At 33.9% G+C, this 27776-nt stretch overlaps 5 protein-coding genes and 1 pseudogene across 5 annotated transcripts; all 6 read left to right on the forward strand.

Annotated features, from left to right (window-relative positions):
- Positions 1 to 1198: 1198 nt before the first annotated feature.
- LOC101247743 (flavonoid 3'-monooxygenase CYP75B137-like) lies at positions 1199 to 3358 on the forward strand. The gene is made up of 2 exons (XM_010327157.4): positions 1199 to 2164; positions 2595 to 3358. The coding sequence occupies exons 1-2, from the start codon at positions 1220 to 1222 to the stop codon at positions 3213 to 3215; spliced, it is 1566 nt and encodes a 521-aa protein (XP_010325459.1). The 5' UTR covers positions 1199 to 1219; the 3' UTR covers positions 3216 to 3358.
- A 1583-nt stretch (positions 3359 to 4941) lies between these two features.
- On the forward strand, positions 4942 to 7034 carry LOC101247452 (flavonoid 3'-monooxygenase CYP75B137-like). The gene is made up of 2 exons (XM_004246097.4): positions 4942 to 5927; positions 6302 to 7034. The coding sequence occupies exons 1-2, from the start codon at positions 4977 to 4979 to the stop codon at positions 6920 to 6922; spliced, it is 1572 nt and encodes a 523-aa protein (XP_004246145.1). The 5' UTR covers positions 4942 to 4976; the 3' UTR covers positions 6923 to 7034.
- A 1746-nt stretch (positions 7035 to 8780) lies between these two features.
- On the forward strand, positions 8781 to 10923 carry LOC101247150 (flavonoid 3'-monooxygenase-like). Its single transcript, XM_004246096.5, has 2 exons — positions 8781 to 9774; positions 10165 to 10923. Exons 1-2 carry the CDS (start codon positions 8815 to 8817, stop codon positions 10783 to 10785), a joined length of 1581 nt encoding a protein of 526 aa, XP_004246144.1. The 5' UTR covers positions 8781 to 8814; the 3' UTR covers positions 10786 to 10923.
- A 2049-nt stretch (positions 10924 to 12972) lies between these two features.
- Positions 12973 to 18143, forward strand: LOC101246851 (flavonoid 3'-monooxygenase CYP75B137-like; annotated as a pseudogene).
- Positions 18144 to 20125: 1982 nt separating this feature from the next.
- Positions 20126 to 22312, forward strand: LOC101246558 (flavonoid 3'-monooxygenase CYP75B137-like). The gene is made up of 2 exons (XM_004246095.4): positions 20126 to 21124; positions 21557 to 22312. Exons 1-2 carry the CDS (start codon positions 20180 to 20182, stop codon positions 22175 to 22177), a joined length of 1566 nt encoding a protein of 521 aa, XP_004246143.1. The 5' UTR covers positions 20126 to 20179; the 3' UTR covers positions 22178 to 22312.
- Positions 22313 to 25449: 3137 nt separating this feature from the next.
- On the forward strand, positions 25450 to 27749 carry LOC101246273 (flavonoid 3'-monooxygenase CYP75B137-like). Its single transcript, XM_004246094.5, has 2 exons — positions 25450 to 26412; positions 26988 to 27749. Exons 1-2 carry the CDS (start codon positions 25468 to 25470, stop codon positions 27606 to 27608), a joined length of 1566 nt encoding a protein of 521 aa, XP_004246142.1. The 5' UTR covers positions 25450 to 25467; the 3' UTR covers positions 27609 to 27749.
- Positions 27750 to 27776: the final 27 nt, after the last annotated feature.

Consider the following 27776-nt stretch of genomic DNA (forward strand, 5'->3'; position numbering starts at 1 on the left):
GGTGTAGGATACTGCACTTTTCACCTACCACCTAACATATCAACTTTTATGACTGTACCCCATTTGTATCTGGACGAGAGCACTCTGCCAGGAACCAGGTCCCCGCATTTGTGAGGATCATCAAAACACCTAGAATATAACATTATTGATATGTTATTGGTTCAACATATTTAAAAACAAAACACTGATAAATCGAACCAATAATACACGAAATCGAACTGAACTAACTAATGCACACCCGTATATCAGATACATTATAATTTTATTTGTGTACAATGTATACAGTACAAATGTTATGATTGATATGTATAACCCCAATTATTTCAAACCGAAATTAGTATAAATCATGTTTATAGTTATGTATCTGGTACATAACCATGACAACTTTCATTATATTTTAATACCCGATTCATACACCTATTGCTATTTATCTGAAAAAGGCTACCAACTTTCATTGTGATTCTAGTTATTTTGTTATGTATATGAATTCTTTACATTTTAATGTATCTGGAGACAGTTTTACGATGTATCTATCTGATGTCTATTTTTTTTTCCAACTCATCAATTTATAATTCAGCTTCGATTTCAGATTCATAAAAGAAATATTGTTTCCAACAACGATTTTATCGCTTTTTTATTGTTCGTAATTTACTTTAAACATCATACTCCAAAATGTCTTAATGTTCATGATGTATCTTCTTCCAAATTACCAAATTTTGAAGCAGAGTTAAGGATTTTGAAAGATTTGCTTGAACTAGTTTGAATTTTAAATATGTTACGCATTACCAGGAATCTAAGTTCTACAATTGACTCAATTAGAATAATAATTAATTTTAATCCGTTAATTTTGAATATTAAGATCAGAGCTTTTATCACTTTTCTTGAAATTATGTTTTATTGGTGTTAAATATTTAGTTTTTCTTCTTAAAGAAGATGAACGGTATCTGATTGGGTATTTGAGGCCATGACTGTCAAAAACTTCAAATTTTGCTGGCGATAAATCCAAAGAAAGAAACGATTTTTCGCTGAAAATTGAATGATAAACAAAATGCCAAACAAATTTTGCTTTTCACGTTTCTTGTAATACCAACAAAGTTACTTTTTCCGTTTCAATTAACATCACGAGACTCAGGAGGTGACTCTGCTTCATTTTGGTCTATTTATATTCATCTCATTCTTTCAGCAAAATCAAAATCTTTTGGAGGTGCAAAAGCTTCAGATGTCTCTCAAATTCTTCAAACCCCTTTTTGATTCTTCCCCATGGCTCCTTCAACAACTCAATGTTGAGGAAAATGCTGTGTTTTTCTCCTGTTTTCTTGGTTTTTCAGCTTTACTTTGGTATTTCATCAGAAACTCAAACAAGGGATTGCCACCAGGGCCTAAACCTTTGCCCTTGATAGGTAATCTTCATTCTCTTGAACCTCAACTTCATACCTATTTTACATCTCTTTCCCAAACTTATGGTCCTATTTGTAGACTCTGGCTTGGTAAAAAAGTTGGGATTGTTATTGCTTCTCCTGCTTTAGCTCGCGAGGTTCTTAAGGATAAAGATACCATTTTTGCTAACAGAGATGTCCCTGCTGCTGGAAGAGAATTTTCCTACGGTGTGAATGACTTACTTTGGACTCCTTATGGACCGAAATGGCGAATGTTGAGGAAGGTTTGTGTTCGTGATATGCTTAGTTGTTCTACATTAGATTCTGTTTATGCACTAAGGAAAAGGGAGCTTAGACAATCGATCAAATACTTGTATAGTCAGAAGGGTTTACCGGTGAATGTTGGTGAACAGATGTTCTTGACTGTGCTTAATGTGATTACAAGCATGTTATGGGGTGGCACAGTGAAGGGTGAGGAAAGAGCTAGTGTTGGAGCGGAGTTTAGGCATGTTGTGACTGAGATAGCTCAGTTGATCAGTATTCCCAATCTTTCCGATTTTTACCCAGGCATGGCTTGGTTTGATTTCCAGGGTGTTGTAAAGAAGATGAAGGTGGTTCTTAAGAGATTCGATAAGATATTTGAAAGCATGATTGATCAAAGACAAAAATTGGACAGAAACGGTTTTGGCCAAGAAAGCAAAGACTTTCTGCAAGTTTTGCTGAAGTTGAAAGATGAAGCAGATGCCAAAATGCCACTGACTATGACTGAAATCAAAGCCTTACTTATGGTATGTTTATCATTTGTGCATTCTATTAAATTTGTTTTATCCATACGAACCAAAAAGAAATCTTCCTCTCCCCAGTTATCACTGCATTATTATTGAGTAGCCAAGATGCAACCATTCATACCTTATCTATATGGATTATTTATTAGCTTACACAGTTACACTAATCATGATGGCAGATCTGTTTTTTTTAATATTAAAAAGGATCAAAATTCATTGTGTCATATGGGAAATAAATTTCAGAAGAATCAGATTAATAAATTTATGTCCTGAGCTGTTGGTTGCGTTCTTCTGCTAGGAAAATTCACTTTCATTACATGTTGTGCTGGTTACAAAAGTTTGCATTTTACTGTCAATTAAAACTGTGAACCTGAAATCAAATATATAATTATACAATTAAAAATCTGCTGTACATGATAATGACTGTGGACAGGATATGGTTACCGGTGGAGCTAGCTCAACGTCCAACGCGATAGAGTTTGCCATGGCTGAAATTATGAACAGACCAGACGTCTTGAGGAAATTACAAGAAGAAGTAGAAGCAGTTGTGGGAAAAGATAATATTGTGGAAGAGTCTCATCTTAAGCAATTACCATATCTCTATGCAGTGATGAAAGAAGCCTTGCGCATACATCCAACTGCTCCACTATTGGTGCCTCATTGTCCAAGTGAAACATGCACTGTGGGAGGATACACTATTCCTAAAGGATCTTGTGTTTTCATAAATGTATGGGCTATACACAGAGATCCTTCTATCTGGAAAAATCCAACTGAGTTCCGTCCAGAGAGATTTTTGGACAATAAATGGGATTTTAGTGGAAATGATTTCAACTATTTCCCGTTTGGTTCTGGCAGAAGAATCTGTGTGGGGCTAGACATGGCAGAGAGGATGTTCATGTATTCACTGGCTTCACTCATTCATTCTTTCGACTGGAAATTGCCTGAAGGAGAGACATTAGAAGTTACAGAGAAGTTTGGTATTATTATGAAGAAGAAAATGCCTCTGGTGGCTATACCGACTCCAAGATTGTCCAATCCATCACTCTATGAGTAAGATAAAAATGTGTCTGTAGAGAGTCGCATTTTGTATGATTATTATTATTATTATTATTTTATAAATAGAGCATTCTTGCTCAGTGTATGATAATAATGTCTTTTGTATGATGAACTATGAAAATGGGATCCATTTTAAATTGATTCAAAGGTTTCTATACAGTTTGTGCCCTAACTCAAACAAGGGATTGCCACCAGGGCCTAAAGGTTTGCCCTTGATAGGTAATCTCCATTGTCTTCAACCTGAACTTCATATCTATTTTGCATTTTTGAACAAGAAATTTTAATGATACCAATATAATCAATTGAGCGAAATTATCAGTCTTAATGATAACAATACAATATATGTTACTGATTAGTATCCGTTAAGCGAAATTATCACCCTTATGATACCAATACATTATATTATATAAATTTAGTATAAGCGAAATTAGTTGGGGTATATAGTGTAATTATTTAGTGAATATAAATATAAATGGGTATATGTTTGTAATTATTTTACTTTTATGGAATATTTGCTTAGTTTTCCGTTTATTCGTTCCTTTTTATCTTTTCCAGATTTATGTACTCTTTTGATTCTTAATTATAAAATGACGCTTGGGTTTTATTCATTAAAAGAAGGAGCTACATATTTCTTCCTAATAAAAAGAATATATCTTTAATTATAAAATTGACTAAAAATGAAAATAATTAGCTATTGCACAAATTCAATATCCAAATAGAGATACTAAAATACCACATGCTAGGCTAGTGTATACAAAACAAAAAACCATGGTAAATTATAAATAATAATAACACAACAATAGAAAATTGTACAATAACAACAAGCAAGAAATATAAATGTTAAACCAAACAAATAAAAAGAGATAAGAGAAGAGATCACAAAGATTTTCACATATATATTTTTCAATAATTGGTTTAAGTGTACATTATTGTGTCAAATGTTCCTATTTATAGGATAACATTGCAGAACACGAGTTGTCATGAATATGATATTAATCCATTTGAGATTATGGACGAGAGATGAGAGTAAAAATCACAATGTATATAATTAGTGGGAGATACATACGTATATTTACATAATGAAGAGTTGGTGGTAATAAAAATTATGTATACTAATATGATGATTTTCTTTTAACTATTTGCTATTTAATTTATTAAACAATTTATAACATTTAAATGTAATGTAGAAGTAAAATTGTAATCTAAAGGATAAAATATGTAAAACAATTCAAATATATTAAATGTGTAATGAAATTCATTATGACTAATAATTAGAAAATTCATGGTAATTATAATTATGAAAAATCATCATTATTACTATGTGGAAGATGTAAAGGTTGTTGATTTTTTCTTGCTAATAATAATTTACAATTTAATAATGAGTATTGAATTGTAAGTCTGGCTAAAAATAAGAGTATTAATTAACATAATACGAACCCGTTAAAAATTCATTGAATATCAAAATAAATATCAAATGAAAAAATAATATTTTAAATAATTTCAGGAAAAAATAAATTAATAGTTAAAAAATATTTGTGTAATTCAACTTTTGACTTATAGTACATGTAAGATGTAAAGATTGTTAGTGTTTTCTTGCTAATAATAAGTGTTGTTGCATCGTAAGTCTAGCTGGAAGTAGAAGTACAAAAGTAAAGAATGGTCAAAATTCATTAAATTAAAAAAAGGTCTGTTTATATTCATCTCATTCTTTCTGCAAAGTCAAAACAAAGTAAAAATTTTAGGGGTGCAAAAGCTTCAGATGTCTCTCAAATTCTTCAAACCCCTTTTTGATTCTTTTCCATGGCCCCTTCAAGAACTCAATGTTGAGCAAAATGGTGTGTTTTTCTCCTGTTTTCTTGGGTTCTTAGCTTTACTTTGGTGTTTCATCAGAAACTCAAACAAGGGATTGCCACCAGGGCCTAAAGCTTTGCCCTTGATAGGTAATCTCCATTCTCTTGATGCTTCTTCAGAAACTCACATCTATTTTGCATCTCTATCACAAACTTATGGCCCCATTTGTAGACTCTGGCTTGGTCTAAAAGTTGGGATTATTATTACTTCCTCTGATTTAGCTCGCGAGGTTCTTAAGGATAAAGATACCATTTTTGCAAATAGAGAAGTGTCTGCTGCTGGAAGAGAATTCTCATATGGTGTAAATGACTTAATTTGGAGTCCTTATGGACTGAAATGGAGAATGTTGAGGAAGGTTTGTGTTCGCGATATGCTTAGTTCTTCTAATATAGATTCTGTTTATGCACTAAGGAGAAGGGAGCTTAGACGATCAATCAATTACTTGTATAGTCAGAGGGGTTTACCAGTGAATGTTGGTGAACAGATGTTCTTGACTGTGCTTAATGTGATGACAAGCATGTTATGGGGAGGCACGATGAAGGGTGAGGAAAGAGCTACTCTTGGAGCTGAGTTTAGGCATGTTGTGACTGAGATAGCTGAGTTGATCAGTATTCCCAATCTTTCTGATTTTTACCCGGGCTTGGCCTGGTTTGATTTCCAGGGTGTTATAAAGAAGATTAAGGTGTTGCTAAAGAGATTTGATAAGATATTTGAAAGCATGATTGATCAAAGACAAAAATTAGACAGAAATGGTGTTGGCCAAGAAAGCAAAGACTTTTTGCAAGTTTTGCTCAAGTTGAAAGATGAAGCAGATGCCAAAATGCCTCTGACCATGACTGAAATCAAAGCCTTACTTATGGTATGTTTATCATTTGTGCATTCTACTAAATTTGCTTTAAACTGTTCATCTCCTTACTTGTTAGGCAGTTAACAGATGAAAATTTGGGTTATAGTGATATCAGTCAAAATGAGAGGATCAAATGCTAATAGAGTTAAAATTAGGATTATAAATGTATTGAATAATTATTAGATTCATATATTCTTGTTCTGAACTGTTAGTTGCTAACATGTTATTGGACTAACTTAAGGAAAGAGTCGGCAAATTTAGCATCATATAATATGTGAAGACTCACTGTGAATTATGACTGTGAACCTTGAACTGAACTCTAATATACAGTTCTACAAATAAAAACTTGTTGTACATGATAATAAATTCACAAATACCATGGACAGGATTTGGTTGTCGGTGGAACTGACACAACTTCCAACGCGGTTGAGTTTGCCATGGCTGAAATTTTGAACAAACCAGATATCCTGAGAAAAATACAACAAGAAGTAGATACAGTTGTGGGAAAAGATAACATAGTGGAAGAGTCTCATATTCAACAGTTACCATATCTCTATGCAGTGATGAAAGAAGCCATGCGCATACATCCAGCCCTCCCACTCTTGGCTCCTCATTGTCCTAGTGAGACAATCACTGTTGGTGGATACACTGTTCCTAAAGGGTCTCGTGTTTTTGTAAATGTATGGGCTATACACAGAGATCCTTCTATGTGGAAAAATCCAACAGAGTTCTGTCCAGAGAGATTTTTGGATAATAAATGGAATTATAGTGGAAATGATTTCAACTATTTCCCATTTGGTTCTGGCAGAAGAATGTGTGCGGGGATAGCCATGGCAGAGAGGATGTTCATGTATTCACTGGCTTCACTCATTCATTCTTTCGATTGGAAATTGCCTGAAGGAGAGACGTTAGACCTTAAAGAGAAGTTTTGTATTGCTTTGAAGAAGAAAATGCCTCTGGTGGCTATACCTACTCCAAGATTGTCCAATCCAACACAGTATGAGTAAGATAAAAATGTATCACTGTTATGTGCTAATGTCTTTCAAAGACAAATACTTTGAACATTGAATAATTCTGCCAAATTTCCTATTATAGATAATGAGTGATATTTTCTTTTAATTAAGACCGAAACAATCAAGTATCTTTCGGAAGCTAGCAAATCAAATTCGGAAGAGAAGATAAATAAGAAACAGTTCAAAACAGACATAAATATTTAACGTGATTCGGTCAACATGTGCAATTTCATGTTTGATGTTAAAAGCACTGTGAATCACTTCAATAATCAAACCATCTTCCTGCAAAACATGGCTTCAGAACCTCTAAAACGAGCTATGTCTTGCAGCTCTCCTATTAATGAACATCAAATACTCCTATATGTTAGTATGTTTGATAGATTATAATAGTTATAATGTAATAACTCTAAATATTTGTGAAATGATAGTTTATTTTCTTTCCATAGGTACGAGATATGAGGAATTAATGTAGCATATTTTCAGAGATATAACATTTAGGAATAGCAGATATTTAGAGGTGTAAAAATCAGAATTCTTTCTCCACTTTGAAGAATTCATTCATCAAACCTGACAAAGTAACAGAGCCTAGTGCTTTAATTCTTAGTCCTAACATTTAGGGCTCTGGGTCTTGGTTAAATGTCATGACCCTATATAGGTTGGAGTTTTTTTTTTGTTTTTGGGTCTATTCTAAATTTTTCTTTATCTCAAAATTCACAACACAACTAGTAAAAACTACAAATTAAGACATAGTATTCATCAATGATCTAATTGTAACGTGATAATACTCATTTTATCTCCAAATACGAAAAAAAAGTTCTAAACTAGTTACTTGACTACAATATGAAGTAGTCAATAATAGTGAACTCCTCGTAAAGGAGTTATATATTCATATCGGTAGATCCCTATTCGAGAAATATCGATAACAGTATGCTAGTTCTATCTTTCCACTGTCAAGAACTTTATCGGTAATCTATAACTAAAAGGTGCATCAGGTCTAACGAACCCGCCGTTAGCTACGTGATTCATCAAGGTATACTCCCATTTATATTTTTCTTTGTAATTAGTAGAAACAATTCAAACTGGTACAAGACATTCAAGTTCTTATCAAAATCATGGGATATAACACTTTAATCAAAACATATGTCAAAATACTATTTCTCGAGTAAATGTTAAACTCTTTTGATAGCAGTAATCATATCAAGTACCATTAATTATATCTTATAAAAATGAGTTCATCCCAAATAACTATTTTGGTATCATATCAAGTAAAAGACTTGTCTTATATGTAAGTTCAAAACATTTCGGTAAATCATTCACTTCATAAACTATGTATAAATCATGAAATTTATAAAACACAAATAATGATAAGATTATTATTCACATTACTCGTGTTGAAATAACAAAAAGAAAGGGCTTCATCCCTCTACGCTATCAGAAAAGAAAAAAAAATTAGCTTCTGCTTTGATTTCCGGGGAACGAAAGGAGAAATTTTTTGAAAGCTTTAATTCTTACTGATAATTTTTTATATATATGATGTTTAAAATATTGAGTTTTTCTTGGTCAAAGAAGATGAAGGGTATATGATTGGATATTTTAGGCCATGAATATGCAAAATTTCAAATTTTGCTGACAATGAATCCAGAGAAAGAAACGATTTTTTGCTGAAAATTGAATGATGAACAAAATGCCAAATAAACTTTGCTCCTTTTCACGTTTCATATGCTACCAAACAAAATTTTGCTTCTTTCACGTTTCTTATACTACCAAACAAAGTACTTTCTCCGTTTCAATTAACATCACGAGATTCAGGGGTAACTCTGCTTCATTTTGGTCTATTTATATTCATCTCATTCTTTAAGCAAAATCAGAATCTTTTAGAGGTGCAAATGCTTCAGATGTCTCTCAAATTCTTCAAACCCCTTTTTGAATCTTTCCCATGGCTCCTTCAACAACTCAATGCTGAGAATAAGGCTGTATTTTTCTCCTGTTTTCTTGGTTTTTTAGCTTTACTTTGGTGTTTCATCAGTAACTCAAACAAGGGATTGCCACCAGGGCCTAAACCTTTGCCCTTGATAGGTAATCTCTATTCTCTTGATCCCACCTATTTTGCATCTCTTTCCCAAACTTATGGCCCCATTTGTAGACTCTGGCTTGGTAAAAAAGTTGGGATTATTATTACTTCACCTACCTTAGCTCGTGAGGTTCTTAAGGATAAAGACACCATTTTTGCTAACAGAGATGTCCCAGCTGCTGCAAAAGAATTATCATATGGTGGCAATAGCATACTTTGGACTCCTTATGGACCGAAATGGAGAATGTTGAGGAAGGTTTGCGTTCGCAATATGCTTAGTTATTCTACTTTAGATTCTGTTTATGCACTAAGGAAAAGGGAGCTTAGACAATCGATCAATTACTTCTACAGTCAGAAGGGTTTACCAGTAAATGTTGGTGAGCAGATGTTCTTGAGTTCACTTAATGTGATTACAAGCATGTTATGGGGTGGCACAGTGAAGGGTGAGGAAAGAGCTACTCTTGGAGCTGAGTTTAGGCATATTGTCACTGAAATGGCTGCGCTGGTCAGTATTCCCAATTATTCCGATTTTTACCCGGGCTTGGCCTGGTTTGATTTCCAAGGTGTTGCAAAAAAGATGAAGGTGTTGGCAAGGAGATTTGATAAGATGTTTGAGAGCATGATTGATCAAAGACAAAAATTGCATAGAAATGCTGAGATGGGATATGGTGTTGGCCAAGAAAGCAAAGACTTTTTGCAAGTTTTGCTGAAGTTGAAAGATGAAGCAGATCCCAAAGTACCTCTGACCATGACTGAAATCAAAGCCTTACTTATGGTATGTTTATCACTTGTGTATTCTACTAAATTTGCTTTAAATAGTACATCTCCTTACCTGTTAGGTAGTTAATGGATGAAAAATTGGCTTATAGTGATGTTAGTCATAATAAGAGGATCAATGCTAATACAAGTTAAAATTAGGATTGTAAATGTATTGAAGAATTATTGTGTAATAAATATTAGATTCGTATATCCATGTCTTGAAATTGTTAGTTGCTACCATGGTATTGGACTGCATTAAAGAAAGAGTCGGCAAATTTAGCATCAGATTATATGTGAAGACTTAACTGTGAATTAAGATGGTGAACCTTAGGCTGAACTCTAATATACAGTTTTACAGTTAAAAAATTGGTGTACATGATAATAACTTCACAAGTACTATGGACAGGAAATGGTTCTCGGTGGAACTGCCACTACCGCCAACACAGTTGAGTTTGCCCTGGCTGAAATTATGCACAAACCGGATATCCTGAGTAAATTACAACAAGAAGTAGATACAGTTGTGGGAAAAGATAATATTGTAGAAGAGTCTCATATTCAGCAATTACCATATCTCTATGCAGTGATGAAAGAAGTATTGCGCATGCATCCAGCTACTCCGCTATTGGTGCCACATTGTCCAAGTGAAACATGCACTGTGGGAGGATACACTGTTCCTAAAGGATCTCGTGTTTTCATAAATGTATGGGCTATACAAAGAGATCCTTCTATCTGGAGAAATCCAACAGAGTTCCGTCCAGAGAGATTTTTGGACAATAAATGGGATTTTAGTGGAAATGATTTCAACTATTTTCCATTTGGTTCTGGCAGAAGAATCTGTGTGGGGATAGGCATGGCAGAGAGGATGTTCATGTATGCACTGGCTTCGCTCATTCATTCTTTTGATTGGAAATTGCCTGAAGGAGAGACACCAGACCTTACAGAGATGTTTGATATTACTTTGAGGAAGAAAATTCCTCTGGTGACTATACCTACTCCAAGATTGTCCAATCCAACACTCTATGAGTAAGATAAAGATATATCTGTTGAGAGTCGTCTTCTGTATGATGATTCTGTATTATCTCGAATCTGTGCATTTTCTTTACTATGTAAGAAATGTCACTTTCTTCTCTCTCTTGTTCAATGTTTAAACCAACTTTGGTCACTACTATAGTATTGCTGAGGTCTGAGGAGATGAAATTGCATTAGTTTCTTTTAAACAATGATTGCGGGTATTACTAGTCCTATTCTTAATTAATAGGAGTAAAATGATAAACTTACTATGTCAATTATTATTTTCTTAATTTTTGAGCTAAGTAAAAAATAGGCAAGTAAATTGGGACATATCCCATAGGGAATAGGAGAATTGGAAGAGTCGCATCGAGCAATTAAATGTACGGAAAAGGGTCAAAATTACCTCTGAACTATGTAAAATAAACCCTTATACCTTCGTTACATTTTTGTGATAAAAAAGGCTCCTGCCGTTATTCTAATAGACCATAAACACCCTCAAAAGTTAACAATCTAATTTTTTTATTGATGTGAAAAGCCACGTGGGACTAATCCCTCCTCCACAAGCGTTGCCAACTATATTCACTACTTAAAAAAAATTAAACTTTTAGCAGCGACAAAAGTCACCATAAAAGACCATAACATTGCCACTAAGGGTTTTCACTGCGTTAGATTATGATTTTGTTTTTAGAAAATCGCAAAGAAATTGTTGTCAATAAGAAGTTTGAAGACACGATATATTTTGTGTTTATGTCATATGTAAATGCATAAATTTGATCTATCAATTTATCTTTTTCTTTGTTTTTGCAGAAAAAACAACAATTTGAGAGGATGAGTATTTTACCCTGTATAGGCCTGAGTAATATACTACAAAGATATTTAAATATTCAAAAGAAATGACCTTAAATTCCCTGCCATTTAAATTAATTACAAAAATTTCCTTTTTCTGTCTCTCTATTAACTAACATGGGGATACATCTCTCTAACTCTCCCTACATCGCGCTTCACTCCCGAAAAAATCACGCGTTTAACTAATTAACAATGTATCAGCAACTTCTTCCAACTAAGCATTTTTGAATTACCGTCATGTTAACTTATCATCAATTCCAAATTCTAGATAGAAGAATTTCTTCATCATCTTTTTTTTCTTGTAATATATCAGAATTTTGATAGTTTCAAATTATTGATCGTCAACTCAATTTAAGACCCCAATCAGTATAAATCATGTTTATAATTATGTACCGGATACATAACTATGACAACCTTCATTATATTTTAGTACCTGATGCATACACCTATTGTTATTTATCTGAAAAAAAGTTACCAAATTTTGATTCTAGTTATTTTGTTATGTATCTGAACTCTTTAAGTTCTAATGTATTTGGAGATAGTTCTATGCTGTATATACCTGATGTCTATTTTTTCCCAATACATCAATTTATAATTCAGCTGTAATTGCTGATTTCATTTTCGTAAAAAAAAAAATATTATCTCCAACAATGATTTCATCGCTTCTGTATCGTTTGTAATTTTCAGACATCCAGACTCCAAAATGTCGTTGAGAGTTTCATGATGAATATTCTTCTAAATTACGAACTTCTGCAGCAAAGTTAAAAGGATTATGGACCATTTACTTGAACTAGTTTGAATTTTAAAATTTTGAATATATTACGCGTTATGAGAGATCTACCTTCTTGAATTGATATGTTAGTTTTGAATACTAAAATTATATAGAGTTATTAGCACTTCTCTTGAAATTTGGAATTTTATTCTCAAATTTCACATATCTTTAATCTTATAATTTCATCTCTACACAAATAAGATAAAAATATGTTTTATAAATATGGTGTTAAATATTGAGCTTTTCTTTTCAGTAAAGAAGATGAATGTATCTGAGGACATGATTGTCAAACACTTCAAATTTTGCTGGCAACAAATCCATAGAAAGAAACCATTATTTTTCTGAAAATTGAATGATGAACGAAATGCCAAACAAATTATGCTTTCAAGGTTTCTTATAATACCAACAAAGTGCTTTTTCCATTTCAATTCAGGGGTGACTCTGCTTTGTTTTCATCCTACTGCTCTTTCTATATTCATCTCATTCTTTAGCAAAAAAAAAAATTAGCGGTGCAAAAGCTTCAAATGTCTCTCAAATTCTTCAAAACCCTTTTTGATTCTTCCCCATGGCTCCTTCAACAACTCAATGTTGACTGCTGCTGGAATAGAAATTTCATATGGTGGCAATAACATACTTTGGAATCCTTATGGACCGAAATGGCGAATGTTGAGGAAGGTTTGTGTTTGCGAGATGCTTAGTTCTTCTACTTTAGATTCTGTATATGCACTAAGGAGAAGGGAGGTTAGACAATCGATCAATTACTTTGTTGAATCCTTGAATCGGACCCGTTACAACAGAAAGAACGGGGGTCAGTTTGGGCCCTTAATTATCTGTCAATTCTGTATTTTGGGCCCAAGCCTTTTAGCGCGTAGCTTAGCACTATATATAGACGCTATGGCAAACCCTATTCTGTAAATTCTGTTTTTTGCCTCTCCATAATAAAACTGCTTTCCCTCTTCCTGTGGACGTAGCCAATTTATTGGTGAACCACGTAAATTTGTTGTCTTGTTTTTCGCATTTATATTTTCTCGTATTATCTCGAATTTCGCATAACAAATTGGTATCAGAGCCAGATTCAATGACGAAGTCAGGTTCAGTGGTTTGATAATCGATGATTGAACCAGGTTAGAAAGATGTGTTCATCTTGGCGGTGTAGTTCTAGCAGTAACCTTTTTGACAGTAATGAAGATTTTGTTGGAGAAATCGTTTCAGAGAGATTCTTTGTGTTGAGACATAAATTTTGCAAAGTAGATTATGGAGAGGAGAAGCAAGTTGTTGAAGATTAAGTCAAGAAGGTGGACAAATTTATTTTGTCAGAAATTCAGGCCAAGGGGGAGATTTGTTGGGTTTTATTTGCCCTAAATTTCTTACCATAAATAGGTTTTCCTTGTAGGAAAAGATTTTGGATTGACTAATCCTTTTCTTGTAGGAAAAGGTTTAGGACTCTATAAATAGAGGCATGTTCCTTTTAACTTAATCAACATTCACAATGTAGTCTTAAAAGCTTTGAGAGTTTTGGTTAGAGGGAGAATCTGTGGGTCACAAGCTTGATATGTTATCACTTGTGTGAACCTCCCATGTATTCTAAGTGAATTGGTTGAGGTTGTTTCTCTCTGTATTTTGTACTCTCATATTTATAGTGGATTGCTCATCTCCTTTGTGGACGTAGGTCGATTGACCGAACCACGTTAAATCTTTGTGTCTTTTGATATATTTCTCGTTGTCTTCTTACTCGTGGTCTTTCGAGGTTTGTATTGCTAGCTTCCGCGTTTACACTTGCTTATTTTCGGTCCTAACAAGTATTTGTTGGGTTTTATTTGCCCTAAATTTCTTACCATAAATAGGTTTTCCTTGTAGGAAAAGATTTTGGATTGACTAATCCTTTTCTTGTAGGAAAAGGTTTAGGACTCTATAAATAGAGGCATGTTCCTTCTAACTTAATCAACATATCACAAAGTAGTCTTAAAAGCTTTGAGAGTTTTGGTTAGAGGGAGAATCTGTGGGTCACAAGCTTGATATGTTATCACTTGTGTGAACCTCCCATGTATTCTGAGTGAATTGGTTGAGGTTGTTTCTCTCTGTATTTTGTACTCTCATATTTATAGTGGATTGCTCATCTCCTTTATGGACGTAGGTCGATTGACCGAACCACGTTAAATCTTTGTGTCTTTTGATATATTTCTCGTTGTCTTCTTACTCGTGGTCTTTCAAGGTTTGTATTGCTAGCTTCAGCGTTTACACCTGCTTATTTTCGGTCCTAACAAGTGGTATCAGAGCCTCTCGGTTAATCGGTGTTCTTGGAGAATTTCGAGATGTCTGCTTTGAACGTGAAAATCGACAAATTCACAAGGAGGAACAGTTTCAGTTTATGGAAGATCAAGATGCGGGCTTTGTTGAAACAGCAAGGCTTCTGGGCGCCGTTGTCGAAAGACAAGAACGCCGTCGTTACTCCTGAGATGGCGATTCTGGAGGAAAAGGCGCACTCGACGATCATGCTGTGTCTCGCGGATGACGTCATCACGGAGGTCTCGAATGAAGAGACTGCTGCTGGTCTGTGGTTGAAGCTGGAGAGTTTGTACATGACAAAATCTCTAACCAACAAGCTGCTTCTGAAACAACGTCTATTCGGTTTACGAATAGCTGAAGGTACACAACTCAGGGAACATTTAGAGCAATTGAATACTTTGTTATTAGAATTGCGTAATATTGATGTGAAGATCGAGGATGAAGATGCTGCCCTGATTCTGTTAGTATCTCTCCCAATGTCGTTTGAGAATTTTGTTCAATCGTTCATTGTTGGGAAAAATACTGTGTCGCTGGAAGAAGTCAGATCGGCCCTTCATAGCAGGGAATTACGGCATAAGGCTAACGGCACAAGTACGGACATACAGCCTTCCGGTCTGTTCACCAGTAGCGGAAAGGGAAGGAAAAACGGCAGAAAGAAAAAATAAGCCGATGTCAAAGGGTGCAAAGCCGGATGATGTTTGTAATTACTGCAAGGAGAAGGGACATTTGAAATTTGATTGTCCGAAGAAGAAGAAGCAATCAGAAAAACAATCAGTTTCTGCTGCTGTTGCTGAAGAAGACACCAATTCTGAAGAAGACATTGCCCTAGTTGCGGATGAGCACACTCATTATTCAGATGTGTGGGTTCTCGATTCTGGGGCATCCTATCACATTTGTCCTAAGAGAGAGTGGTTCACGACTTATGAGCAGGTAAACGGAGGCAGCATCTCGATGGCCAACAGTTCTGTCTGCAAGGTGGTTGGGACAGGCTCGATCAAGATAAGGACACATGACGGTAGCTTCTGCACATTGAACGAGGTCAGGCACGTTCCATTGATGACGAAAAATCTGATATCTCTCAGTCTTTTGGACAGCAAGGGATTCAGTTGGTCGGGAAAAGATGGAGTCTTACGGGTTTGGAAGGGTTCAAATCTGATTCTGAAAGGTGTCATGCGTGGTACTTTGTATTTTCTACAAGGTTCCACGGTTACAGGTTCAGCCTATGTTGCATCGTCAAAAGTTCACCAGAAGGATATGACTAAGTTATGGCACATGAGACTTGGTCATATGGGTGAAAGAGGGATGCAAATTTTGTCAAAGGAGGATCTTCTTGCTGGTCATAAGGTTAAGAGCCTAGAGTTTTGTGAACATTGTGTCTTTGGAAAACTACATCGCAACAAGTTTCCAAAGGCCATTCATAGAACAAAAGGCACACTTGATTATATTCATTCTGATTGCTGGGGTCCATGCCGTGTTGAGTCTTTGGGAGGCTGCAGATTTTTTGTGTCCATTATTGATGACTACTCAAGGATGACTTGGGTGTACATGAAGAAGCATAAAAGTGAAGCTTTTCAGAAGTTCAAGGAGTGGAAAATTTTGATGGAAAATCAAACAGGGAAGAAGATCAAGAGGTTGCGAACTGATAATGGGCTGGAATTCTGCTGGTCTAAATTTGATCAATTCTGTAAGGGTGAAGGGAATGCTCAACATCAGAAGCTGTTAATTGCCCTGCGGGGCAATTCTGAGGAAGAGGGGAGGCGTGGCACTATCATAGTGCGTCTGAAGAATCTGTTTGGAGAATTCAAGTCAAGGTGGAGATTTGTTGAATGCCTTGAATCGGACCTGTTACAACAGAAAGAACGGGGGTCAGTTTGGGCCCTTAATTATCTGTCAATTCTGTATTTTGGGCCCAAGCCTTTTAGGGCGTAGCTTAGCACTATATATAGATGTTATGGCAAACCCTATTCTGTAATTCTGTTTTTTGCCTCTCCATAATAAAACTGCTCCCCCTCTTCCTGTGGACGTAGCCAATTTATTGGTGAACCACGTAAATCTGTTGTCTTGTTTTTCGCATTTATATTTTCTCGTATTATCTCGAATTCCTCATAACATACTTGTATAGTCAGAAGGGTTTACCAATGAATGTTAGTGAACAGACGTTTTTGACTATTCTTAATGTGATGACAAGCATGTTATGGGGTGGCACAGTGAAGGGTGAGGAAAGAGCTAGCGTTGGAGCTGAGTTTAGGCATGTTGTGACTGGGATAGCTCAGTTGGTCAGTATTCCCAATCTTACCGATTTTTACCCGGGCTTGGCCTGGTTTGATTTCCAAGGTATTACAAAGAAGATGAAGGTGTTGGCAAAGAGATTTGATAAGATATTTGAGGGAATAATTGATCAAAGACAAAAATTGGACAGAAATGGTGTTGGCCAAGATAGCAAAGACTTTTTTGCAAGTTTTGTTAAAGTTGAAAGATGAAGCAGATCCCAAAATACCTCTGACCATGACTGACATCAAAGCCTTACTTATGGTATGTTTTATCAGTTGTTCATTCTACTAAATTTTCTTTTTCCAGAAATTGGCATATAGTGATATAAGTCATAATAAGATGATTGTAAATGTATTGAAGAATTATTGTTAGTAATAAATATATTCATGTCCTGAACTGTTAGTAGTTACCATGTTATTGGACTGCATTAAAGAAAGAGTCGGCAAATTTAGCATCAGATTATATGTGAAGACTTAACTGTGAATTAAGACTCTGAACTTTGAACTGAACTCCAATATACAGTTTTACAGTTAAAAAATTGTTGAATATGATAATAACTTCACATCTACTATGGACAGGAAATGGTTCTCGGTGGAACTGGCTCAACCTCCAATACAATTGAGTTTGCCATGGCTGAAATTATGAACAAACCAGATGTCCTGAGAAAATTACAACAAGAAGTAGATACAGTTGTGGGAAAAGATAATATTGTAGAAGAGTCTCATATTCAGCAATTACCATGTATCTATGCAGTGATGAAAGAAGTATTGCGCATGCATCCAGCTACTCCACTATTGGTGCCACATTGTCCAAGTGAGACAGTCACTGTTGGAGGATACACTGTTCCTGAAGGATCTCGTGTTTTCATAAATGTTTGGGCTATACAGAGAGATACTTCTATCTGGAAAAGTCCAACAGAGTTCTGTCCAGAGAGATTTTTGGAAAATAAATGGGACTATAGTGAAAATGATTTCAACTATTTCCCATTTGGTTCTGGAAGAAGAATCTGTGCGGGGATAGCCATGGCAGACAGGATGTTCACGTATTCACTGGCTTCGATCATTCATTCTTTCGACTGGAAATTGCCCCAAGGAGAAACATTGGACGTTACGGAGAAGTTCAGTAGTATTTTGAAGAAGAAAATACCTCTGGTGGCTTTACCTACTCCAAGATAGTCCAATTCAACACTGTATGAGTAAGATAAAAATGTGTTAGTAGAGAGCCGTGTTCTGTATGATGATTTTATCTTTTGTATTATGAATTATAAAAACGGGATCCACTATATAAATAAAGATATAAAATATCGAGAGAAATAACCTCACAAAATTAGCTCAACTTAAAAAGAGGCTCACACTAGTGATAAAGTACCACTTGTGTCTCACAAAAATCTCTCCCTAAATAAAACTCTCAGAGCCCTTAGGATTATATTGTAAATTCTACCAAGTTAGAAGTAATGAGCCTCTTTTTATAGAACTAGCTTTGAGAACGTGCTTTGCATGTTTATTCCAAAAACTTAAATTGTAAATATAAATTTTATATAGTATATTATATCACTTTCTTTGTGCTGTGGACTAAAAATGATAACGTATAAAAAGAACAAAAACTAAGTTATAGAGTCATTTTAGTCTAGCAATGCTTACCTTAACATATATACTTAATTGGTTGTAACTCAACTATATCAAGATCTCTTGAAACTTATCAGTTATCTTACAACAACATATATACAAAGATTTTATGATGATGCTAAAATTTTGTACGAAGTTACCTAACATATCATTGATTTGGTCCTCTAAGTTTTTAAAGTTACAAGAGTGACATTTATGACATAGTTTTTATCCATAATATCATAATCAACTAGATAATTAACTGATCACTGTGTTACGAAGACCATGAGTCCATGACTTTTTTGGGATCACTGATTAGCTAGAGTCATTATAGCATCCAATAAGAAGTATATTTAACAACAACTATTAATTTTATAGTATGTACATAACTTTCTGAGATGAGGAAGTTTGAGCAAAAAAAAAATTTAAGCAATTTCACGCTTGATGTTAAAAGCAGTGTGAATCACTTCAATAATTAAACTGTCTTCCTGCAAAACATGGCTTCAAACTTCTAAAACATGTCTTGCAGCTCTCCTGACAGTTCAATGGTACAAATAAATGAACATCAAATTCTCCAATACGTTAGCATGTTTGATAGATTCTAATAGTTAAATAATGAAATAACTCTAAATATTTGTGCAATGATCAGAGGCGGAGCTAGGTGAGCGTTTGTGTGTTTGGACGAATTCACTAGCTATTTTGTGTATCCTGTAATAGCTCAGTGGTAATGTATATCCTGTAATAGCTCAGTGGTAAGGAAGGGGACGTAGATATGTCTTTTACACTAGTGTTGTGGGTTCAAACTCTATCATCAATTTTATATCCAAAAATTTAGAACCTCAAACTCTTAATTTTGACTCCACCTCTGAATTAATGATAGTTCAATTTCTTTTCCTCTCCTAATTCCGACTCCGCTCTAAACTTATGATAGTTCAATTTCTTAGTCATTCACCTGTGATTCCTTTAAAAAAAATTGAAAGTTTGGTTTTGTTAACTATTCGTCAACACAGTTAACAGTATGGATTTATCTTCATTCTAAATATCTCATTCCTTCTGTTAATTAGTCTTATACTAATTTTTTTCTCCAGCTTTTTCAAAATAGGAGTCTAGATCACTTGTTATCTAAATTATTAAATTGATTCTATTAGGATTAGAAGTAGTTTTAAGGCGACTAATTTTGAATATTCAGATCAATTAGGTTTCTTAGCACTTTTATCCTCAAATTTTATAATCTATCAATTTCTGTCTTCAATCTTTATAATTTTGCCTGAACATTATTTTTTTTTGTTTATTCAAGTAACCCTGTAAAAAAAAAATTATATGGTGTTAACTAGATGAAGGGCATCTGATTGGATATTTGAGGGCCATGATTGTGAAAGAGGTCAAATTTTGCTGGGGATATATCCAAAAAAAGAAACGATTTTTTTGCTGAATTTGACTGATCACAAAATGCCAAACAAATTTTGCTCCTTTCCACGTTTCTTCTGATACTAAACAAACTACTTTTTCCGTTTCAATTAACATCACGAGATTCAAGGGGTGACTCTGCTTCGTTTTTATCTATTTATATTCATCTCATTCCTTCAGCAAAATCAAAAAAAAAAAAACTTTTAGCTGTGCAAAAGCTTCAGATGTCTCTCAAATTCTTCAAACCCCTTTTTGATTCTTTTCCATGGCCCCTACAACAACTCAATGTTGAGCAAAAGGGTGTGTTTTTCTCCTGTTTTCTTGGGTTCTTAGCTTTACTTTGGTGTTTCATCAGAAACTCAAACAAGGGATTGCCACCAGGGCCTGAAGCTTTGCCCTTGATAGGTAATCTCCATTCTCTTGATCCTGAACTTCACACCTATTTTGCATCTCTGTCCAAAACATATGGCCCCATTTGTAGAATCTGGCTTGGTAAAAAAATTGGGATTATTATTAGTTCGCCTGCTTTAGCTCGCGAGGTTCTTAAGGATAAAGATACTATTTTTGCAAACAGAGATGTGTCTGCTGCTGGAAGAGAATTTTCATATGGTATCAATGACTTACTTTGGAGTCCTTATGGACCGAAATGGCGAATGTTGAGGAAGCTTTGTGTTCGCGATATGCTTAGTTCTTCTAGTATAGATTCTGTTTATGGACTAAGGAGAAGGGAGCTTAGACAATCGATCAATTACTTGTATAGTCAGAAGGGTTTACCAGTGAATATCGGTGAACAGATGTTCTTGACTTTGCTTAATGTGATAACAAGTATGTTATGGGGTGGGACGATGAAGGGTGAGGAAAGAGCTAGTCTTGGAGCTGAGTTTAGGAATGTTGTAACTGAGATAGTTGATTTGGTCAGTATTCCCAATCTTTCCGATTTTTACCCGGGCTTGACCTGGTTTGATTTCCAGGGTGTTATAAAGAAGATGAAAGTGGTTCTAAAAAGATTTGATAAGCTATTTGAAAGCATGATTGATCAAAGACAAAAATTGGACAGAAATGGAGTTGGCCGAGAAAGCAAAAACTTTTTGCAAGTTCTGCTGAAGTTGAAAGATGTAGCAGATGCCAAAATGCCTCTGACCATGACTGAAATCAAAGCCTTACTTATGGTATGTTTATCATTTGTGCATTCTACTAGATTTGTTTTATCCATATGAACCAAAAAGAAATCTTCCTCTCCCCAGTTATCACTGCATTATTATTGAGTAGCCAAGATGCAACCATTCATACCTTATCTATATGGATTATTTATTAGCTTACAAAGTTACACTGATCATGATGGCAGATCTTTTTTTTTTAATATTATTGAACAATTATAGTGTAATAAATATTAGATTCGTATATTCATTTTCTGAACTGTAAGTTGCTACCATGTTAATGGACTGACTTAAGGATAGAGTCGGCAAATTTAGCATCATCAGATAATATGTGAAGACTTAACTGTGAATTATGACCGAGTACCTTGAACTGAACTCCAATGTACAGTTCTACGAATAAAAACTTGTTGTACATGATACTAAATTCACAAATACTATGGACAGGATATGGTTGTCGCTGGAACTGACACAACCTCCAACGCGGTTGAGTTTGCCCTGGCTGAAATTTTGAACAAACCAGACGTCCTGAGGAAAGTACAACAAGAAGTAGATACAGTTGTGGGAAAAGATAATATAGTAGAAGAGTCTCATATTCAACAGTTACCGTATCTCTATGCAGTGATGAAAGAAGCGATGCGCATGCATCCAGCCCTCCCACTCTTGGCTCCTCATTCTCCTAGTGAGACAGTCACTGTTGGAGGATATACTGTTCCTAAAGGATCTTGTATTTTCGTAAATGTATGGGCTATACACAGAGATCCTTCTATCTGGAAAAATCCAACAGAGTTCCGTCCTGAGAGATTTTTGGACAATAAATGGGATTATAGTGGTAATGACTTCAACTATTTCCCATTTGGTTCTGGAAGAAGAATGTGTGCGGGGACAGCCATGGCAGAGAGGATGTTCATGTATTCATTGGCTTCGCTCATCCATTCTTTCGATTGGAAATTACCCGAAGGAGAGACGTTAGACCTTAAAGAGAAGTTTGGTATTACTTTGAAGAAGAAAATACCTCTGGTGGCTATACCTACTCCAAGATTATGCAATCCAACATTGTATGAGTAAGATTTTAAAGAAAAAAAAAGTATCAGTGTTAAGTGTTATGTGCTAATGTGTAAGTATCAGTGTTATGTGCTAATGTCTTTCAAAGACTAATATTAATGAGCATTGAATAATTCTAAGTTTCCTACTTATAGATAATGAGTGATCTTTTCTTCTAATTATGACCGAAATAACTTAATATCATGCTTTATGATGATGCTAAAATTTTGGACTAAGTTATCTAACATAATTAAAAAAGTTGATTCCCTGAGTCTTCATGGTTCATCTTCATTAATGAGTGGTCGTTTTGTGTCTTTATCATCTCTTTTCTCATAAATTTCTATATTTATAGTAGTAAACAATGACTTTTTATATGTATTTTGATAGTTATCACATGAATTTTGTTTATGTTATTTAACAAAATAATATATTGAATGCAGGTTTTTAAATTCTTCTCTTTTATGTACGGATAAAAGAAAGTTATAGGAATTAAAAAATGTAATTGAAGTCGTATAGGTGTAGATTTATGGATAAATTATGGGTTAAGGCTATAAAATAAATTAACTACACTTAAATGACAATAATTCCAATAGATTAATACACCATTACATATTTTCTTAATGACTATTCCAGTAGGTCATACAAACTTATAATGTTATAAATAATAAATACTAATTATTTAGAATATTATCTTTGTCTAGAATTTTTTATCACAATAAGTCATTATTAAAATCAATTTTATCAAAATAATATATTTTTCAAAATTTTACAAAATTAGTATAAATGTATTTTTCAGTAACGTCTTAGGTTATATTTTATTAAAAAAAATTAAATTACAAAAAAAATAAAGATATGACAAAATAAATAGACATATAACATTATTGTCACTGACGTTTTATAATTCGTTACTCGAAGGCATGTTTTCCTTTTCATACATAAACAATACTTTTGCAAGAAAAACGAGAGTGAGGAAGGCTTTACCACAATATCAATTAATTCCTTTGTTTCTTCTGTAATGATGTAGCCATTATATTTTTTTTAATAGTTATTTTGCTTAGTTGTTGCATCTGTTTTAATTCAATAGCCTTTGTATCGATAATCTAATATTTAATAATCATAAGAAATTGATTAATCTAATATTTGAAAGGGATAGTACCCTAGGCTAGAAAACGATTTCTCATATAATTTATTTATAAATTTTAAAATTAAAAGGATACAAGACAAACTCCAAACTGTGCAAAACTTGCTCATTTTTTTTTCCTTTTATTGTAAAAAGTATTGCCAATGTATGAAAAGAGAGAGAAGTAGAAAATGATATATTTTTCAAGTGAATATATGTACAATACATATAGATATATATATATATCTTAATAGTGGAAAAATTGACAAATGAATGAAGCATGTACAAAATTGAATTTTAATTTTAAGTCATTCAAGAGAAATGTTATTGTGTGTCACGTTTTAGCTGTAAAATGTGCCTTAGAATAATAAATTATAAAATGTTACTGACAATAATATTTTATGTTTGTTTACTTTGTCGAATTTTTGTTTTTCTGTGATCAATTTTTTTTGAATAAAATATAACATAAAAAGTTCTAGAGAAATACGTTGATACTAGTTTTGTAAACTTTCAAAAAAGCATATTATCCTTGTGAATTAATTTTAATAATGACTTATTTTATAAAAAATTCTCTTTTCCTATTCCGACTATATCATTGATTTGGTCCTCTAAGTTTTTATTGTTACAAACATTTATGAGATAATCTTTCCCATAATCAAATAGGTAATCAATTGGTCACTTTGTAACTTAAATATGAATATGATCACTTCATAACTCTTTAGTTTGCAAATAAGTTAGGAGGTAAAAAGGTTGTAAAATATTTTGATTAATTAATACTTGATTTATAGATACTATCACAATTTGAATTAGGATAGGGGTAAAATGGTATTACCTTTATGACTTTTCACTTTTAGTATAACTAATATCTAGACACGTGCACGTGTATTCCATATTAATTTGTTCAATTTTTTTCATTGAGATGAATGGAGTATATAATAGTTAAATATATTGGTTTTGAAAAATGCAAGCTTATTCTTACTAAAATAAAGAAACTAAAACACATATCAATTCTCTCTTAACATATAAAGTAGAAACAACGGCTAAAAGTATAATAAAAGTATTTGAAAGCTAAAATTAAAATATTGCATGCCGGAATAATAATATATGTGTCTAAACTTTCATATACAATGATACATAAACATTGTGTATTACAATAACTTTGCGTTGAACTTTGTTTGGTGAAGTTGATGTTATCCTCTCAAATTGTTGCTTTCTCTTCACGAACAAAAAAGAAGATGAAATTAAGATCAATTTTTATTACATAGACTAATTAGGCGAAAAACTTGAATTATATTAATACTAGTATAAGATTACTATAACATCACAATAAATTATATTAGCTTCATAGGTACATTATGTTCATCCCACAAATATGCGAAAATAAGATGAAATAAAGAAAGAAGAGCAACTTTCACATATAGCAAATACAAAATTCATATTTGTATGTTATAGCAAAGTTTGCGTAATTGTGCTTCATAGCAAAAATAAATACTATACATATACAAAAAGAAACAGTTATATAATTTGTTATACATATATAAAGAAACCAATAATATAATTAGCTATATATATACAAAAGAAAGCAGTTGTATACAAATCAATTGTATAATTTGAGTATAGGACGAAGATATATGTATTTACATGTGTTTGTAGAATTTTCTTTCGCTTGATACAAACAGAAATGCAATTTATACATTTCGTTTTTGTTTGTATAAGCGATAGAGGCAAGGGTGGCGAGCGATATCTGGGAGAGGGGAGAGAGGGAACGAAAATATGTGTATAAATAAATTTTTTCTCCTTTATACAAACACAAATACATTTTATACATTTGTGTTTGTATAAAAGCGAGAGGGAGGGAGGGAGTGAGAGAGATAGAGTGGCAAGCGAGAGTTAAAGGGAAAGAGATGGACTGACTAACAGTTTGCTACATGGCACAATTAAAGCAAAGTGTGGTTATAACATTTAATTTGATTTATTAGTTGTCATTGTATACAAATTTTCCAAGAAAGAAAGCTGCGGAAAATTGAATGATGAACGACATGAAAATTTCGTTTCAATTAACATCATGAGTATCAGCAGGTGACTCTGCTTTTTTTCATCCTGCTGCTCTTTTTTTCTTCATATAAATTATCTCATTCTTTCAGCAAAATCAGAAGAAGAAAAAAAGCATCTTTTAGCAGTGCAAAAGCTTTAGATGTCTCTCAAATTCTTCAAACCCCTTTTTGATTCTTTCCCATGGCTCCTTCAACAACTCAATGTGGAGCAAAATGGTGTGTTTTTCTTCTGTTTTCTTGGTTTTTTAGCTTTACTTTGGTTTTTCATCAGTAACTCGAACAAGGGTCTGCCACCAGGGCCTAAAGCTTTGCCCTTGATAGGCAATCTCCATTCTCTTGATCCTGAACTTCACACCTATTTTGCATCTCTGTCCAAAACTTATGGCCCCATTTGTAGAATCTGGCTTGGTAAAAAACTTGGGATTATAATTACTTCACCAGAATTAGCTCGCGAGGTTCTAAAGGATAAAGATATCATTTTTTCAAACAGAGATGTCCCTGATGCTGGAAGAGAATTTTCATATGGTGGTAATAGCATACTTTGGACACCTTATGGACCGAAATGGCGCATGTTGAGGAAGGTTTGTGTTCGCGATATGCTTAGTTGTTCTACTTTAGATTCGGTTTATGCACTAAGGCAAAGGGAGCTTAGACAATCGATCAGTTACTTTTATAACAAGGCAGGATCCCCTGTGAATGTTGGTGAACAGATGTTCTTGACTATTCTTAATGTGATTACAAGCATGTTATGGGGTGGTACAGTGAAGGGTGAGGAAAGAGCTAGCCTTGGAGCTGAGTTTAGGTATGTTGTGACTGAGATAGCTTCATTGTGCAGTGTTCCCAATCTTTCCGATTTTTACCCAGGCTTGGCCTGGTTTGATTTCCAGGGTGTTGCAAAGAAGATGAAGGTGCTGGTAAAAAGATTTGATAAGATATTTGAGAGCATAATTAATCAAAGACAAAAATTGGACAGAAATGGTGTTGGCCAAGAAAGCAAAGACTTCTTGCAAGTTTTGCTAAAGCTGAAAGATGAAGCAGATCCCAATATGCCTCTAACCATGATTGAAATCAAAGCCTTACTTATGGTATGTTATCAGTTGTGCATTCTACGAAATTCGTTTTTTTTTTCAAATGAATCAAAAATAATTGTTATTCGCCAAGATTGATTTGTCATCAACCATTCATACTATGCATTAATTATTAGCTTACACTGATCATGATGGAATCTTTTATTTTTTTATATTTAAAGGATCAATATCATTGTGTCATATGGTTGCGTTCTTCTTCTAGGAAACATGTGGTGTTGGTTATAAAGTTTGCATTATACTTGAAATGATCCATTTCCTTACCTGGTTGGCAGTTAACGGATGAAAAATTGGCTTATAGTGATATCAGTCAAAATATGAGGATCAAATGCTAATAAAAGATAAAATTGGGATCACAAATGTATTGAAGAATTATTGTGTAATAGATATTAGATTCATATATTCATGTTCCGAAGAACTGTTAGTTGCTACCATGTTAATGGACTGCCTTAAGGAAAGAGTTGGCAAATTTAGCATCAGATAATATGTGAAGACTTAACCGTGAATTAAGACGGAACTGAACTTCAATTAAAAATTGTTGTACATGATAATAATTTCACAAATACTATGGACAGGATATGATTCTTGGTGGAACTGACAGTACCTCCAACACGATTGAGTTTGCGATGGCTGAAATTATGAACAAACCATACGTCCTGAGGAAATTACAAGAAGAACTGGAGACAGTTGTGGGAAAAGACAATATTGTGGATGAGTCTCATATTAAGAAATTACCATATCTTTATGCAGTTATGAAAGAAGTCTTGCGCATACATCCAACTTCTCCACTATTGGTGCCGCGTTGTCCAAGTGAAACATGCACTGTCGGAGGATACACTGTTCCTAAAGGATCTTGTATTTTCATTGATGTATGGGCTATACATAGAGATCCTTCTATATGGGAAAATCCAACAGAGTTCCTTCCAAAGAGATTTTTGGACAATAAATGGGATTATAGTGGAAATGATTTCAACTATTTCCCATTTGGTTCTGGCAGAAGAATCTGTGCGGGGATAGCCATGGCAGAGAAGATGGTCATGTATTCACTTGCTTCACTCATTCATTCTTTCGACTGGAAATTGCCTGAAGGAGAGACAGTAGAAGTGACAGAGAATTTCGGTATTGTTATGAACAAGAAAATGCCTTTGGTGGCTATACCTACTCCAAGATTGTCTAATCCAAAACTGTATGAGTAACATAAAAATGTGCTTGTAGAGAATCGTGTTCTGTATGATGATTCCCGTCTTTTTTTTTTAGAAAATAATGATTCTGTCTTTTGTATGATGAATTATGGAAATAAACATCAAATACTCCTATATCTTAGCATGTTCAGTAGATTCCAATAGTTCTAAACTTGAAATCTA

This window comes from Solanum lycopersicum, chromosome 8 (genome assembly GCF_036512215.1).
Source record: "Solanum lycopersicum chromosome 8, SLM_r2.1".
NCBI classification, from domain to species: domain Eukaryota; kingdom Viridiplantae; phylum Streptophyta; class Magnoliopsida; order Solanales; family Solanaceae; genus Solanum; species Solanum lycopersicum.

Excerpts from the sequence above, each read along its gene's own strand:
- LOC101246558 (XM_004246095.4), top strand. The coding sequence starts at position 20,180 with ATGTCTCTCAAATTCTTCAAACCCCTTTTTGATTCTTTTCCATGGCCC. Across the intron at positions 21,125-21,556 it reads AAATCAAAGCCTTACTTATG|GATATGGTTGTCGCTGGAAC; the intron begins GTATGTTTATCA and ends TACTATGGACAG.
- LOC101247743 (XM_010327157.4), top strand. The coding sequence starts at position 1,220 with ATGTCTCTCAAATTCTTCAAACCCCTTTTTGATTCTTCCCCATGGCTC. Across the intron at positions 2,165-2,594 it reads AAATCAAAGCCTTACTTATG|GATATGGTTACCGGTGGAGC; the intron begins GTATGTTTATCA and ends GACTGTGGACAG.
- LOC101246273 (XM_004246094.5), top strand. The coding sequence starts at position 25,468 with ATGTCTCTCAAATTCTTCAAACCCCTTTTTGATTCTTTCCCATGGCTC. Across the intron at positions 26,413-26,987 it reads AAATCAAAGCCTTACTTATG|GATATGATTCTTGGTGGAAC; the intron begins GTATGTTATCAG and ends TACTATGGACAG.
- LOC101247452 (XM_004246097.4), top strand. The coding sequence starts at position 4,977 with ATGTCTCTCAAATTCTTCAAACCCCTTTTTGATTCTTTTCCATGGCCC. Across the intron at positions 5,928-6,301 it reads AAATCAAAGCCTTACTTATG|GATTTGGTTGTCGGTGGAAC; the intron begins GTATGTTTATCA and ends TACCATGGACAG.
- LOC101247150 (XM_004246096.5), top strand. The coding sequence starts at position 8,815 with ATGCTTCAGATGTCTCTCAAATTCTTCAAACCCCTTTTTGAATCTTTC. Across the intron at positions 9,775-10,164 it reads AAATCAAAGCCTTACTTATG|GAAATGGTTCTCGGTGGAAC; the intron begins GTATGTTTATCA and ends TACTATGGACAG.